The 14,499-nt window shown below is 42.0% G+C and overlaps 1 protein-coding gene across 1 annotated transcript in view; it reads right to left on the bottom strand.

Moving 5' to 3' along the window:
• Positions 1-14,499, bottom strand: part of fbxo16 (F-box protein 16) — a 39,127-nt gene that overhangs the window by 12,702 nt on the left and 11,926 nt on the right. Inside the window, 5 exon segments of the mRNA XM_062969357.1 lie at positions 958-1,190; positions 3,076-3,240; positions 5,847-6,053; positions 8,777-8,812; positions 11,662-11,765. Of these exon segments, the coding sequence (XP_062825427.1) occupies positions 958-1,190; positions 3,076-3,240; positions 5,847-6,053; positions 8,777-8,812; positions 11,662-11,757 (737 nt within the window). The 5' untranslated portion in view covers positions 11,758-11,765.

Below are 14,499 nucleotides of genomic sequence, written 5' to 3' on the forward strand. Positions count from 1 at the left end.
CCAGGGCCCCTTCCACACAGCTGTATAAAATCCACATTGAACTGGATTATATGGCAGTGTGGACTCAGATAACCCAATTCAAAGCAGATATTGGATTTTCTGCCTTGATATTTTGGGTTATATGGCTGTGTGGAGGGGCCCTTGGTGGCCATAGGTTGAAGTCAAGTTGAAAGCAACTAACAACAATCCAGCATAGCAAACAAAGAAGAAGAAGAAAAGGAAAAGACATTGGGAGCAGAACCAGAAACAAGAGTTTTTAACTCATTTCATAATGCAACCTGACACCCCTTCCACACAGCTGAATAAAATCCCACATTATCTGCGTTGAACTGGAATATATGGCAGTGTGGACTCAGATAACCCAATTCAAAGCAGATACTGTGGGATTTTCTGCCTCGATATTCTGGGATATAGGGCTTTGTGCAAGGGTTCTGAATGTGCTATTAATTAGAAAAGAACAGAATTTGAACAGGTTACTAAGGGCCCGTCCACACAGCCATATAACCAGGTATGTCAAGGCAGTTAATCCACAATATCTGCTTTGAACTGGGTTATCTGAGTCCATACTGCCATATAATCCAATTCAATGTGGATTTTATACAGCTGTGTGGAAGGGGCTTTAGGCATCTAAAATCCAGATTATCTGCTTTGAACTGGATTATTTGGCAGTGTAGACTCAAGATAATCCAGTTCAAAGCATGGATAAATTATGTGGATAATTTTGATAATCTGGATTATCTGGCAGTGTAGAAGAAGTCTTACTCACAGCCTCAAATCCCAAATATACAAAAACAGAGCAAACAGTGAATAGTAGGCTTGCCCAGTGCTGTTCTTTGGGATGAATAAGGCAGCGCTGCCATCACCTGCCCCAGGAACAAGGCAACCATCAAGCACAGCAATTGTGCTATTTAATTCTGTTTGACAAAAAAAGGAGATGGTAATTCGGGTGTGCCTTACGCTTGTCTCGCTTGCTCAATGGGATCAAAGTTGTCCAAGTAATTGAACCTGACGGTGTCTGTCGGATGCTTATCTGAGGAGCGCCATGGAGGGAGCTCCTTCCTCTCCTTTCCTGCCTTCTTTCCTAAGAGAGACACAGCCTGGAGAGCCGAAAACAAGGAGGGCTTGGCCTCTGGGGTCTCTTGCACCACTGGTTGAACATCCGCCACCACAAAATCCTCTTTGGGTGGGACCTAAAGCGGTGGGAGAAAGACACATAAGAATAGAAAGGAATGCTGTGGCAATTCCTTCCTTCTTGCTTGCTTGGGCAAGACCTTTTCTCTATGGTCTCCATAGAGACACAATGAAAGCACTCCTGACAGATGGCCATCCAGCCTGTGTTTAAAGACCTCCTGAGAAGGGCACTTCACCACATTCCCAGGCAGCAGTGCATTCTTCTGGCAAACAGCTCTGACGCTCTCAGGAAGTCCTTCCTAATGTTAAAATGGAGTCTCTGTCAAATTTCCAGTCAAATATCCTGTCAAATATTTAAACATGGATCTCATGTCCCCTCTTAAACTAATAATGTTGTGTATGAAACTTAAACTGGCCAACTGGGGCCACAAAACTGCCACAAAAGCCACTCTGAGTCCCCTTAGGGAGATGAGGTGGGGTACAAATAAATTATTAATATATTATTATACAACATTGAATGACACAGCAAACAAGATAGTGTCATGATCTCCAATCCTTGACATCTCTGGTCGGCTGACAAGGAACAGATGCCAGCCATAAAACAGGCTGGCCATAAAACCTCAATTACCCTCTGGTATGTGGGAGCCCCTATATATGTGGGCCAAAAGAAGGTTCTGGCATTCGGTACAATAAAAATCTGTTGGAATCTATCAGCGTGTCTTGGTGTTCTTTCCTGTGGAAGACTGACCCACAGCACAGCTGGGAGAAGAGAATCCGACAGATAGATATGCTGGATTTCGTATCACAAAATCACAAGTCAAACACTTCCCAAGTATCTAGGACTGTGTGGTGTATTTTCGGATGATGCACGCAGATCCCAGTCAGGTGGCCTTTTGCAGTTAGCAGATCGTAATTTTGTCAATGTCTGTTGTTTCCAAATGCCAGCTGAGATCTTTTGGCACGGCACCCAATTATTATTATTATTATTATTATTATTATTATTATTAACTGGGAAACTGCACGTAGTGTAGCTCATGGGCCACACTCTTTTCATCCCTTTTCAAGTATCAAATTTTTTTGCTCCAAGGACCAGTAATGGCTCTCCAGGGTTGTAGGTAACAATCATATTCTACATCAGGTAAAAAATTCTGGGCACTGCAATTAAAGGGAGATGTTGACAAGCTGGAAGATGTCCAGAGGAAGGCGACTAAAATGATCAAGGGTCTAGAGAACAAGCCCTATGAGGAGCGGCTTAAAGAGCTGGGCATGTTTAGCTTGCCAAAGAGAAGGCTGAGAGGAGACATGATAGCCATGTTTAAATACGTGAGGGAGGAGGGAGCAAGCTTGTTTTCTGGAGACTAGGAAGTGAAACAATGGCTTTAAACTACAGGAAAGGAGATTCCACGTGAATATTAGGAAGACCTTCATCACTGTGAGAGCTGTTCGGCAGTGGATCTCTCTGCGCTGGAGTCTGGTGGAGGCTCCTTCTTTGGAGGCTTTTAAGCAGAGGCTGGATGGCCATCTGTCGGGAGTGCTTTGAATGTGATTTCCTGCTTCTTGGCAAGGGGTTGGACTGGATGGCCCATGAGGTCTCTTCCAACTCTGATTCTATAATTCTATAATTCGAAGTGTTTACAAAACCAAAATATTCCCTGTAACAAAGAAAAAACTGTGTGTTGTTGCACATGAAAAAATACACATACATGTAGTCACCACACAAAGTATCTGTTTTTATCCGTCTTATGGAATATGCTGCCTCAGAGTGTGGTGGGTCCTTCTCCATGTTTTTAAGCAGAGGCTGGATGGCCATCTGTCTGGAAGGCTTTGATTGTGTATTCATGCCTGGGAGAAGGGGGCTGGATTCGATGGCCCTTGTGGTCTCTTCCTACTCCATGATTCTATAATCTCAAGAAGCTTCTCCACCCCGGGAACAATTAGAGGTACCTTATGCCGGACGACCTGGAGCGCTTCCACATTCTCAATATAGTTCCTCTTCCAGATCCCTTGCTCAAAGGGCGACGGGGAGAAGTTGATGTACCACCCAAAACGCAGACATTTTGGTATCCAGATCTGATCCAGCTCTGTCAAGGATTTCCAGTGCCAGCTAACCTGAGAAAACCAGAGGCATCAGTCAAAGAACAAGCAGGATACAGAACACAGGTGAAAACACAATATAGGTTGAGTATTCCTTATCCAAACTCTGGGGACCAGAAGTCTTTTGTATTTCTGAGATGCGATATCTTGGAGATGGGACACAAGTCTAAAGACAAAACCCAAGTATGTTTCATAAACATCTTGTCGACACAGCCTGAAGGTAATTTTATGCACACTATTTTAATAATGTTGTGCATGAAACTAAGTTTGTGTACACTGAACCATCAGAAAGCAGAAGTGTCCCATGTAGACAATTATGGAGCATTTCCGATTTCGGAATTCGTGTTTCCCTGAAAATAAGACAGTGTCTTATATTAATTTTTGCTCCCAAAGATGTGCTAGATCTTATTTTCAGGGGATGCCTTATTTTTCCACAAAAAATAGTTCATATTTCTTGTTGAACCCAAAAAAATTGAACATTTATTATATAATGTTTAGTAGTTGTCATCACAAACCAGCATGACCAGACAAACTGAATACTATCAAGAATTTCTTGTTACTACCATTATTTCCATGTACAACAATCTATAGTACGTACATGTACCGATCCTGCATGCTCTGGTGTTCTTTTCGGAGGTCATGCTTCCAAACAAAAACTGTGCTAGGTCTTACTTTTGGGGGAAGCCTTATATTTAGCAATTCAACAAAACCTCTACCAGGTCTTATTTTCACGGGATGCCTTATTTTCAGGGAAACAGGGTAGATACTCAACCTGTATTCAGAGTACTACGCAGTTTATAACACAGTAGGCAACAGCAAAGGAGTTTAATGTTTACTTTAATCTGCCTTCTTTTGTCTAGTCCATAACTAGACAAAAGAAGGCAGATTGAAGTAAACATTAACAGAGAGAAAGCCCCCCATTTGGCACAGTGGTTTGAGTGTTTTGAGGACTCTAAGAAACCAAGCTGTGAATCCATGTTCAGTCATGGAAACCTACTGAATGACTCTGGGCAAAATATTTAAACATATAGCTATCATGTCTCCTATAAGCCTTCATTTTCTCCAAGATAAACATATCTAGCTCCCTAAGCCATTCCTACGGAGGAGGAGTTGTTTAAAGCTACGGACAATGCGGTGGCTGTTGCCCGTTTCTGGTCTAAAACTATTTAGTTGTTTGTGATTTCCTCTATTTTTTTTTCTTCATCATTTTTAAATGTATTTGTTATGCAATGCTTTTCACATGAAATAAATAAAGCCATTCCTTACAGGGCTTAGTTTCCAAACCTTTGTTTATTATTGTCACATTCGTCTGGACCTCTTCCTGCTTGTTAATATTTTTCTTGAATTGCGATGCCCAGAACTGGACACAGTATTTCAGGTGAGGTCTGACCCGCCAAAGTAGAGTGGTACTATTACTGTATATATTCGAGTATAAGCCTAGTTTTTCAGCCCTTTTTTAGAACTGAAAAAAACCTCCTCGGCTTATACTCGGGTGAGGTTCCTGGTGGGCTTATATTCAGGTCAGCTTACACTCAAGTATATAAGGAATATTTATTATTTTTCTCTATTATTATTGGTATTGAAACATTTATTATTTTACTCTATTAATTATTATTATTATTACATTTATTATTTTACTCTATTGTTACTTTTACATTTATTTTACTCTATTTTTATTATTATTAATAAATTTATTATTTTACTGCATTGATTATTATTATTATTATTACATTTATTATTTCACTCTATGATTATTAAAAGAATACATGAGCACATTTACATTGAAGAAGATGAAAATAATGATTTAATAAATTACAGTTTGATGTAAAGATTCAAAAACATTTAAACTGGGCCCGGGCTGTGGCGCAGGCTGGAAGGGCAGCCAGCTGCAACCAGCTGCAATGAATCACTCTGACCAGGAGGTCATGAGTTCGAGGCCCGCTCGGAGCCTGTGTTTGTCTTGTCTTTGTTCTATGTTAAAAGGCATTGAATGTTTGCCTATATGTGTAATGTGATCCACCCTGAGTCCCCTTCGGGGGAGAAGGGTGGAATATAAATGCTGCAAATAAATAAATAAATAAATAAATAAATAAATAAACTACTGATGCCTCAATTAATGTAATTTTATTGGTATCTCAGCTTATACTGGAGTCAATGTTTTCCCAGTTTTTTGTGGTAAAATTAGGTGCCTCGGCTTATATTCGGGTCGGCTTATAATCGAGTATATAAGGTACTTTCCTCAGCCCAGACACTATGCTCCTTCTCTGAAGGTTTTGAAAAAGAAGCTGGATGGCCATCTGTCAGGAGTGTTTCGATTGTGTCCTCCTGCCTGGCAAGAAGAAGTAGGACTGGATGGCCTTCAGGGGTCCTTTCCAATTCTAGTGAAATATAGAATGCTTAGAAAAGTGATGGGGTCTCCTACTCTGGACGTTTTTGAAAGGAAACTATGTAGATGGCCATCTGTCAGGAAGGATTGGATTATGTCTTCCCCTCTAGCAAGAAGAGCTTGGACTGTATGGTCCTGAGAGGAGAGTCTCCTCTAATATGATACTAGGCAAAACCTATCCAAGCTCTGCTGTGCTCCGTTCCACCAACCAATCCAGCCGCTCGCTGAGCTTTACCTGGGCACATCGGGAGAGACTCCAGGGGTCCAAGAAGGAAAAGATGTAGAGGGACAAGGCCCTGGGAAGCTTGGCGGTAAAATCCAGCGCTTCGACCGGCATCCGCTCCTGCAGGTGCTTGAAGCAGAACTTGAGCTGCGAGGGGGAGCAGCGCTCTAGGAAATCACCTAAGACCCTCCGCCTCTGAACGTCCGTCCACTTGTCGAACTGGGAAAGTAAAGGTGGAGACATAGGAGAGGTGGGTTGGAGGCACCTTTGGATGGTTCCCCAGAGAGGTGGGTTTCCTGACCCCAAAATATTTTGAAGACAACAACAATAATGCTAGGAAAATACTCTACTACTCTCCCACAATTCCTAACAGCCAGTAAGCTGGGTTGCTGTGAGTTTTCCAGGCTGTATGGCCATGTTCCAGAAGAATTCTCTCCTGATGTTTCGTCCATATCTATGGCAGGCATCCTCAGACGTTGTGAATTGTTGGAAAATAGGCAAGTGGGGTTTATATGTCTGTGGAAGGTCCAGGGTGGGAGAAAGAACTCTTGTCTGTTGGAGGTAGATGTGAGTGTTGCAATTGGCCAGCTTGATTAGTATTGAATAGCCTGGCAGCTTCACAGCCTGTCTGTTTTCTGCCTGAGGGATTCCTTTGTTGGGAGGTGTTAGCTGGCCCTGATTGTTTCATGTCTGGAATTCCTCTGTTTTCAGAGTGTTCTTCTTTCTCCTATCCTGGACCTTCCACTCAGGCATGTAGCTTCAGCCCCCCCCCCCCCCCCCGAAATTCTCAGGGCGGTCCACGAGAAGGCCTTACATTTATTATTTAAACTGTTATGTCTATTCATATCATGATCTGATCCCCATGCTCAATATATCCCATATGCATGGGGGTATTGGGATAACGATACAAAAGGTTTACTAGGGTAGATCCTGTCTCACCCAGACCAAAATCCTGGCTACCCTACTGCTACGACGGTACTTTTGGTTCATTGGGTGTTAAAAGAACACAAAGGTCCCCCAAAAGGCAATGGAGACTCTCTAGAGCAGGCATGGGCAAATTTAGGCCCTCCAGGTGTTTTGGACTTCAACTCTCACAATTCCTAACAGCCGGTAGGCTGTTAGGAATTGTGGGAGTTGAAGTCCAAAACACCTGGAGAGCCTAAGTTTGTTCATGACTGCTTTAGACCAGGGTTTCCAAGCTGGGGAACTCTAGAGTTCTGCAAAAACTTTGTAGGGGTTTCATGAAAAACCTTTAAAAATCTCTATCTATAGTTCATGCCAGAATAGGAAGATCTTACTGACAATCAATGTAGCTCCGCTTTAAAAATGAAATTTTTTAAAGGTCCACGAGAAGGCCTTACATTTATTATTTAAACTGTTATGTCTATTCATATCATGATCTGATCCCCATGCTCAATATATCCCATATGCATGGGGGTATTGGGATAACGATACAAAAGGTTTACTAGGGTAGATCCTGTCTCACCCAGACCAAAATCCTGGCTACCCTACTGCTACGACGGTACTTTTGGTTCATTGGGTGTTAAAAGAACACAAAGGTCCCCCAAAAGGCAATGGAGACTCTCTAGAGCAGGCATGGGCAAATTTAGGCCCTCCAGGTGTTTTGGACTTCAACTCTCACAATTCCTAACAGCCGGTAGGCTGTTAGGAATTGTGGGAGTTGAAGTCCAAAACACCTGGAGAGCCTAAGTTTGTTCATGACTGCTTTAGACCAGGGTTTCCAAGCTGGGGAACTCTAGAGTTCTGCAAAAACTTTGTAGGGGTTTCATGAAAAACCTTTAAAAATCTCTATCTATCTATAGTTCATGCCAGAATAGGAAGATCTTACTGACAATCAATGTAGCTCCGCTTTAAAAATGAAATTTGAATCTGTGCCACTAAATAGCCTTTGGGTAGGACTAATAGACGTATAGCTTTCAGTAGCTGGAAACGCTAATCAAATTGATTAATTACAACATTCACACTGGCCTCCAACAGACAAGAGTTCTTTCCCCGCCCAGGATCTTCCACGGATATATAAACTTTCCTTGCTTAGTTTCTCCATATACCTCACAACCTCTGAGGATGCCTGCCATAGATGTGGGCGAAACGTCAGGAGAGAATACTTCTGGAACATGGCCAGACAGCCCGGAAAACACACAACGATCCCACTATCCAGACTCTACTCCCCTTTGTGTCCACCTATTGATGTGAATCAAACTTTTCAGGTTATGTTTAAACCAAAAACAATTTTAGGAGTAAATTGGATGCTGCCCTGGATTTACATATGCAGCTGTGAGATGTAAAACCTCATTTCCAAAACCATTGTAAGTACAAAAAGGGAAGTACTTCATTCATCGCTTTGAGTGTGAGTGAAACCAATATTTTCCTGGCCCAAAATAAAGAGTTGCAGTTATATCCAATATTTTCTTTCACAACTACAGCATCAAGATTCTCTGGAAGATAATTCTAAGCAATTCACAAAACTACACGTTTCAGGACTCTACGCATTTTCTAAGACCTCCAGTGTGATTCTATGATATGCTTCCACCATCAACTGACCATAAAATTGCCCTGGAAGACCTAAGATGCTAGGGAGGTATTCTCTCTAAGCATTTTCTAAGTCCACCAGCATAACTCTATGGTCAAATTATATTCATTATAATTATCTAGGGTTTCAGTTTTAATATTTTCCCAGTAAGTCCAGATATGGGAACCATACTATATGTGGAATAATTTGCCCACAAATAGAAGACTTATTTCTAAATATATCTTTCAAGGGGCTAATTTTCTATGTCAATGGTACAAATGACGAACACTTTTAATGAGGCATTTCTCAGCATGGACCAGTCTGAATCAAGTACAGGAGGCTTTGTGCACTTCAATTGAAGTACAATTAAAAGAGATTAAGGGGGGAACATAATTAACAAAAAGATTATTACCCATTTTCCTAACAAGTTTCTTCTCTCTTCAAATACCTAAGAAAACAATCAGGAAGAAATAGTTTTAAAAAGAGAATCAACAAGGAAAGATTGAACAGCCTGTTAGAAATTACTCATGTACATATATTGTCAAAGGCTTTCATGGCTGGAATCACAGGGCTGTTGTGTATTTTCCAGGCTGTATGGTCATGTTCCAGAAGTATTCTCTCCTGACGTTTTATCCACATCTATGGTACCTCACAACCTCTGAGGATGCCTGCCATAGATGTGGGCGAAACGTCAGGAGAGAATACTTCTGGAACATGGCCATACAGCCCGGAAAATACACAACAACCACTCATGTAAATCACCACCACCACCACCACAACCATCATCATCTACATCATCTGCAGTACTGATATCTACAATTTCATTTATCCACCTCTAACTCCAGGAAATGTGGAAACATGGCTGTATTTCCTCTCCTCCACTGTGTATATTCCTATGCTTACCTACAGTCTTCTTGTAGGAGAGAGAGATGTTTTTGTTACAAGGAGATGGCAAATGTCCCAGAGTGACAGAATTACAACTCTCCCCTGTTAATGTATTTGCATTTTGTTTTTCAAAGTGCACCTCACGGGCTTTAATCATAAAAGCAAGCAATGTTTGCTTTCCAATCTCTTGCATATCCATCAGGGTAGTGACATGATCCATTTGGAAACTAAAGCTTGTTTGCTAATCCCTTATAAAATCATCATTGTTGATATAACCACCCCAAAGTTTCATTTCAACTTTTCTTGGACAGAAAACAGAAGGTAAAGGAAAGATGAGGAAGGAGAAAACTAGGGCTAGGCATATATAAACTGACCGAATTTGCAAAAAGACATTTTTTTAAAGTCGGAATATGAGTTGAAAATACATGTTTGTGTACAGCTAATGCAGCAAAGTCTTGTGGTCACAGAACAAGAAATGGTAAATATTTTATCTTTCCAGTCTTGGAGTACAGATTTTTGCAATGCAAAAGCATGTAGGTCCAACTACATTGGACAATGTAATTGCACAATGCAGGGATATAATTTTATTTTAAAAATGTTTAGATAATATCCTTCATTGTGGACTCTGAGACCCCTTCTACACTGCCTATAATCCAAATTATCAAATCAGATAATCCATATTATCTGATTTGGATTGGATTATGAGTCTACACTGCCTTATAATCCAGTTCAAAGCAGATAATCTGGCAGTTTAGAAGGGTGCATAGTTGCATGAGATATGCTTTCATTGCAGCAAAAAAAATAACAAATACCAAAGATGTTTTAAATATATAATTAGTACAGTGTGTTGGAATAAATCTAGTAGGAAAAGAGAATGACCATGAAACAGGTGGACTGGCTCCATAAAGAAAAATTATCTGCATTACATTGACATCTTGTAGGTGAAATAAACAATCTCTATGTGTCTATGGATGTAAGTAGGTAGGCATGTTTGTCTGTTTGTATGCAAAAGGCTGTTGCTAGGTGAAGTGGCCCACTGAAGATACTGGATTGGCTGTTGTTAGGTGAAGTGGCTCTCTGTCATGTCACTGGGAAAGGAAGGTGATATGTGTTGAGAATTGAAGAGCTGTCAAGCTCTAATCACCCTCTTTATGAGGTAAATTCCCATTAAAATAGCAGAGAAGAATGCAGCGGTGAGACTTACGCGGTGTGAGTTTTGGAAGGCCTCTGTGTCTTCAGGAAGGCAAAGGAATGCAAAGTTAGCTTTAAAGTTTAAAAGCATTTATTGAGGTAAAAAGAAATACATTGATGGATAGAAAAGGTTTGGAGCTAATTAGCTAATTTAATCTGATCTAATACACATAGACGGATCAAAATAACAAAGGTATAGATAGCTACATCTTGACTAGTAGAGCGGACAAAGTGCGTCCTCTCTCTGGAACAAAGCAGGAAGCAGGAATGGTGACCAAGCCTTGTGGGTCACTTCTTCTCTAGGGCCATAAACATTCCAAAGGCCAAATTGGGAAGTTACGTCAACCCTAGGAAAGATCACATTTCTAAAGCAACAAAGGAGTGGGTTGACCTAAACAGGACATGAGGGAGGAAACAATAGTGAAGACTAATCAAAGCATACATGGAACTGGGGAAGGTGTCCCTAACTCTTTTCTAGGCTTCCTATCTAACCATAGAGACTTAAGCAGTACAGGATGACATTTTTCCAACAATATGTGTATTAAGAGGAGGGAGGGAAGGAGGTGAAAAAGAAGGGAAGCAAGGAAAGTAGAAGGAGAAAGGAGAATGTAGGCAGGCAGCGGCCCTTCCAACACCCAGGCAAAGCCAAAGATAGGTGCATGTCATACATCTAACATGTTAGGAAACCTCATGTTTTTTGAGCGAAGGAAACTGGATAAGGAAATGACCAATGCTTTATGCAACAATGGCACGAGTGGGCAAGTATGGAAGGCCGCCAGAAGGATCCTATTCCCCATGGCACTAGAAGAATCAAAATCTTTACCCCCCCCCCCCCCCAATGCTTTCTATAAAATATAGGACATTTTATCATGTTTTGGGAAAGTTTCTGGATGACTTTGGGCAAAAGAAAGTGAGCAGAAGTTACTTCCTAGTCATTTCCTGGTTCTTAATTGGTTGGGAGGCATATAATGTGATGGAAATGACCCACATGCTCCCCAAAGGCCGTTTGGGAGAATTTCAGGGCAAAATTATGCATTTGAAAAATTTTGCAACATGGGAGAAATGCCTTCCACGTGCTCTATATGGCATTTTTGAGCATTCTGAAACAAAATTATTAATTTTCTACCCATAAAGGGACCTGGGCCCACAAAAACAGCCTCGAGAGGCAAAATGTGGCCTATGGGTGGTCCTTAGCCAAGCCCAACATTGTGGAATACTCACTTTATCATTCATGAGCTGGTGATTTAGCGGTGTCCATGTGCTCATCTTGGTTTGCATCTTGGGGCCCTCCAGGTATTTCGGAGGTGCAAATGCCATTCTTCTTCCTGCAGAAGGCGACACAGATTGTATCAAGTTAGCTTTGCAAGTCATAGAATCGTAGAGTTGGAAGAGACCTCACGGGCCATCCAGTCCAACCCCCTGCAAGAAGCAGGAAAATGTCATTCAAAGCACCCCCGACAGATGGCCATCCAGCTTCTGCTTAAAAGCATCCAAAGAAGGAGCCTCCACCACAGTCTGGGGCAGAGAGTTCCACTGCCGAACAGCTCTCATAGTGAGGAAGTTCTTCCTAATGTTCAGGTGGAATCTCCTTTCCTGTAGTTTGAAGCCATTGTTCCGTGTCCTAGTCTGCAGGGCAGCAGAAAACAAGCTTGCTCCCTCCTCCCTATGACTTCCCCTTACATATTTGTATATGGCTATCATGTCTCCTCTCAACCTTCTCTTCTGCAGGCTAAACATGCCCAGCTCTTTAAGCCACTCCTCATAAGTCATAGGTCATTTTGATGCATTGCTACAAACATGAAAGCTGTATAAGAAACAGAAATATTAATCCTGAATCCTCAAAATATTTGGGGTTCATTTCCACTGGCCAAGAAAGTATCTGGCACATGTTTCTGGAGCTTGATGGCACCATCCCAGAAGGAGCAGGGACAATGCTTGCAGCTTTCGCCTGGCTTTGCTAGTTGCCTTTTGGGCCAAAAAAGGTTTGGCAGTGAAATTAGAGAGAAAACACGCAATTCACAACTTCTACCTTCAGGTTTTTTTCTAAGAATTTTAAGGTTAACTCCTTCTTCTCCTTTTATGTATTTATTTACCATATTTACACCCTGTCTTTCTCAACCCAGGGGGAAGGGGGGGGGGGGCTCAAGGCAGCTTTACAACAGGCAGTAATTTGATGCCATACACACATATATCAAATAAACAATTACAATTAAAACCAATAATTAAAAACATCAATTAAAATCATGCCATCTGAACCATAATCCAGAGCCGTTTCATTTGTCAATCACATTTTTTCATAGTTACATATTGCACTGCTCTAATTACTTGTCCCAAATCCATGTCTTGGTTTTTTTTTCTGAAGGTCAGGAGAGAGGAGGCAGATCTGATCTCACTAGGGAGGGAGTTCCATAGCCAACGGGCCACCATTGATAAGGCTCCGTCTCTTGTCCCCACCAATCACGCCTGCAAATGAGGTGGGACTGAGAGAAGAGCCTCTCCAAATGATCTTAATCTCCAAGGTGGTTCATAGAGGGAGATACATTTGGGCACATACATAGAGGGAGATACATAATCTGGGCCGGAAATGTTTAGGACTTTATAGGCTAAAGCCAGCACTTTAAATTGTGCTCAGTAGCAAACTGGCAGCCAGTGGAGCTGGTGTAACAGAGGGGTTGTGTGCTCCCTGTACCCCACTCCGGTGAGAAATCTGGCTGCGGCCCATTGGACCATTTGAAGGTTCCAAACAGTATTCAAGGCAACCCTACGTAGAGCACATTGCAGTAATATCTTTGGGATGTATCCTGAGCGTGGACTACCATGGCCAAGTATAACTTCCCAAGGTACAGGCGCAACTGGTGCACAAGTATTAATTTTGTAAAAGCCCCCCTAGCTACTGCCAAAATCTGGGGTTCCAGGCTCAGTGATGAATCCAGGAGAACTAATCTGCAAACCCGCGCTTTCAAGGGGAGTGTGACCCCATCCAGCACAGGCTGTAACCCTATTCCCTGTTCAGCCTTGCAACTGACCAGGAGGACCTCTGTCTTGTCTGGATTCAATTTCAATTTGTTTGCCCTCATGCAGACTGTCATAGGACCAAGCACCAATTCAGGACCTGGACCTAGCAGTAGTTGGAAAGAAGTAATAGAGTCCTTGTCCTTGTCCTTCTCTTTCTTTTTTTTTTGCAATATAGTTTTTATTTATTTCTTAAAGATAAGGATACACCGAAAGTGGGGGAACAGACTAGATAGTGGAGAATAGTAGGAAAAGAGAGTAAGTGAAGGAGGGACAGAGAAAGAAAAATGACAATAGGATTATATAGGATTATATTATATTCTTTCATTTATTCTAGCCTCCATCTTTTTATTTGTTTTTATATGCAAGACAGATCTATCATGAAGTTCATTCTTCTTTCTCTTAAGAAGTTTATGACTTTTGTCCAATCTGTTTTATTCTTCCCTTCTCTTATCTTTTGTGTCCGTATATCTGTTGTGACTGCGCCTTCGGGGATTATGGTTGATGGTGATGGGATTCGAAGAGGAAGAAAAAACCCTCGTGATGAGGGTTCACTGGAGGAGTTGCGCAGGAAGCGACTTAGAGAGCTATATGGGGGGTCTTCTGAGGAAGATTCAGATGGGGAGTTTGGGGAAATGGATGCTGAAGAACAGGTGGTGGCTGGGGAAGTGGGCACTGAATGGGCACAGCCACCAGAGATGTCTGGGGATTTGGGACCTATGGATACTTCTGAACCTGGGGTTTCTGCAGGAGCTGATCCCACTTGGGATGCTTGGAGAAGGGAGGATGGTTCTTTAAGTGTTCATGGGGCTAAGTGTGGGCAGGATGATTGGGACTCCGACGAATTGCTAGGTACTCCGGATCCACGAGCTCTAGCTGTGTGGAGTTCGGACTCTGAGTAGATTTGGGACACCTGGTGTTTAGGTGTGAGTGTTTGGTCACCCAGGAGGAAGGGGAATAAAATGGGAATGTTTGGCCATTGCACTTTGCGTGTGGCAAGGTGTTGCTGAGGCGCCATTGGGATCTCTGTGTTTCCGTGAAGACTGG

This window comes from Anolis carolinensis, chromosome 1 (assembly GCF_035594765.1).
Source record: "Anolis carolinensis isolate JA03-04 chromosome 1, rAnoCar3.1.pri, whole genome shotgun sequence".
Lineage (NCBI taxonomy): Eukaryota > Metazoa > Chordata > Lepidosauria > Squamata > Dactyloidae > Anolis > Anolis carolinensis.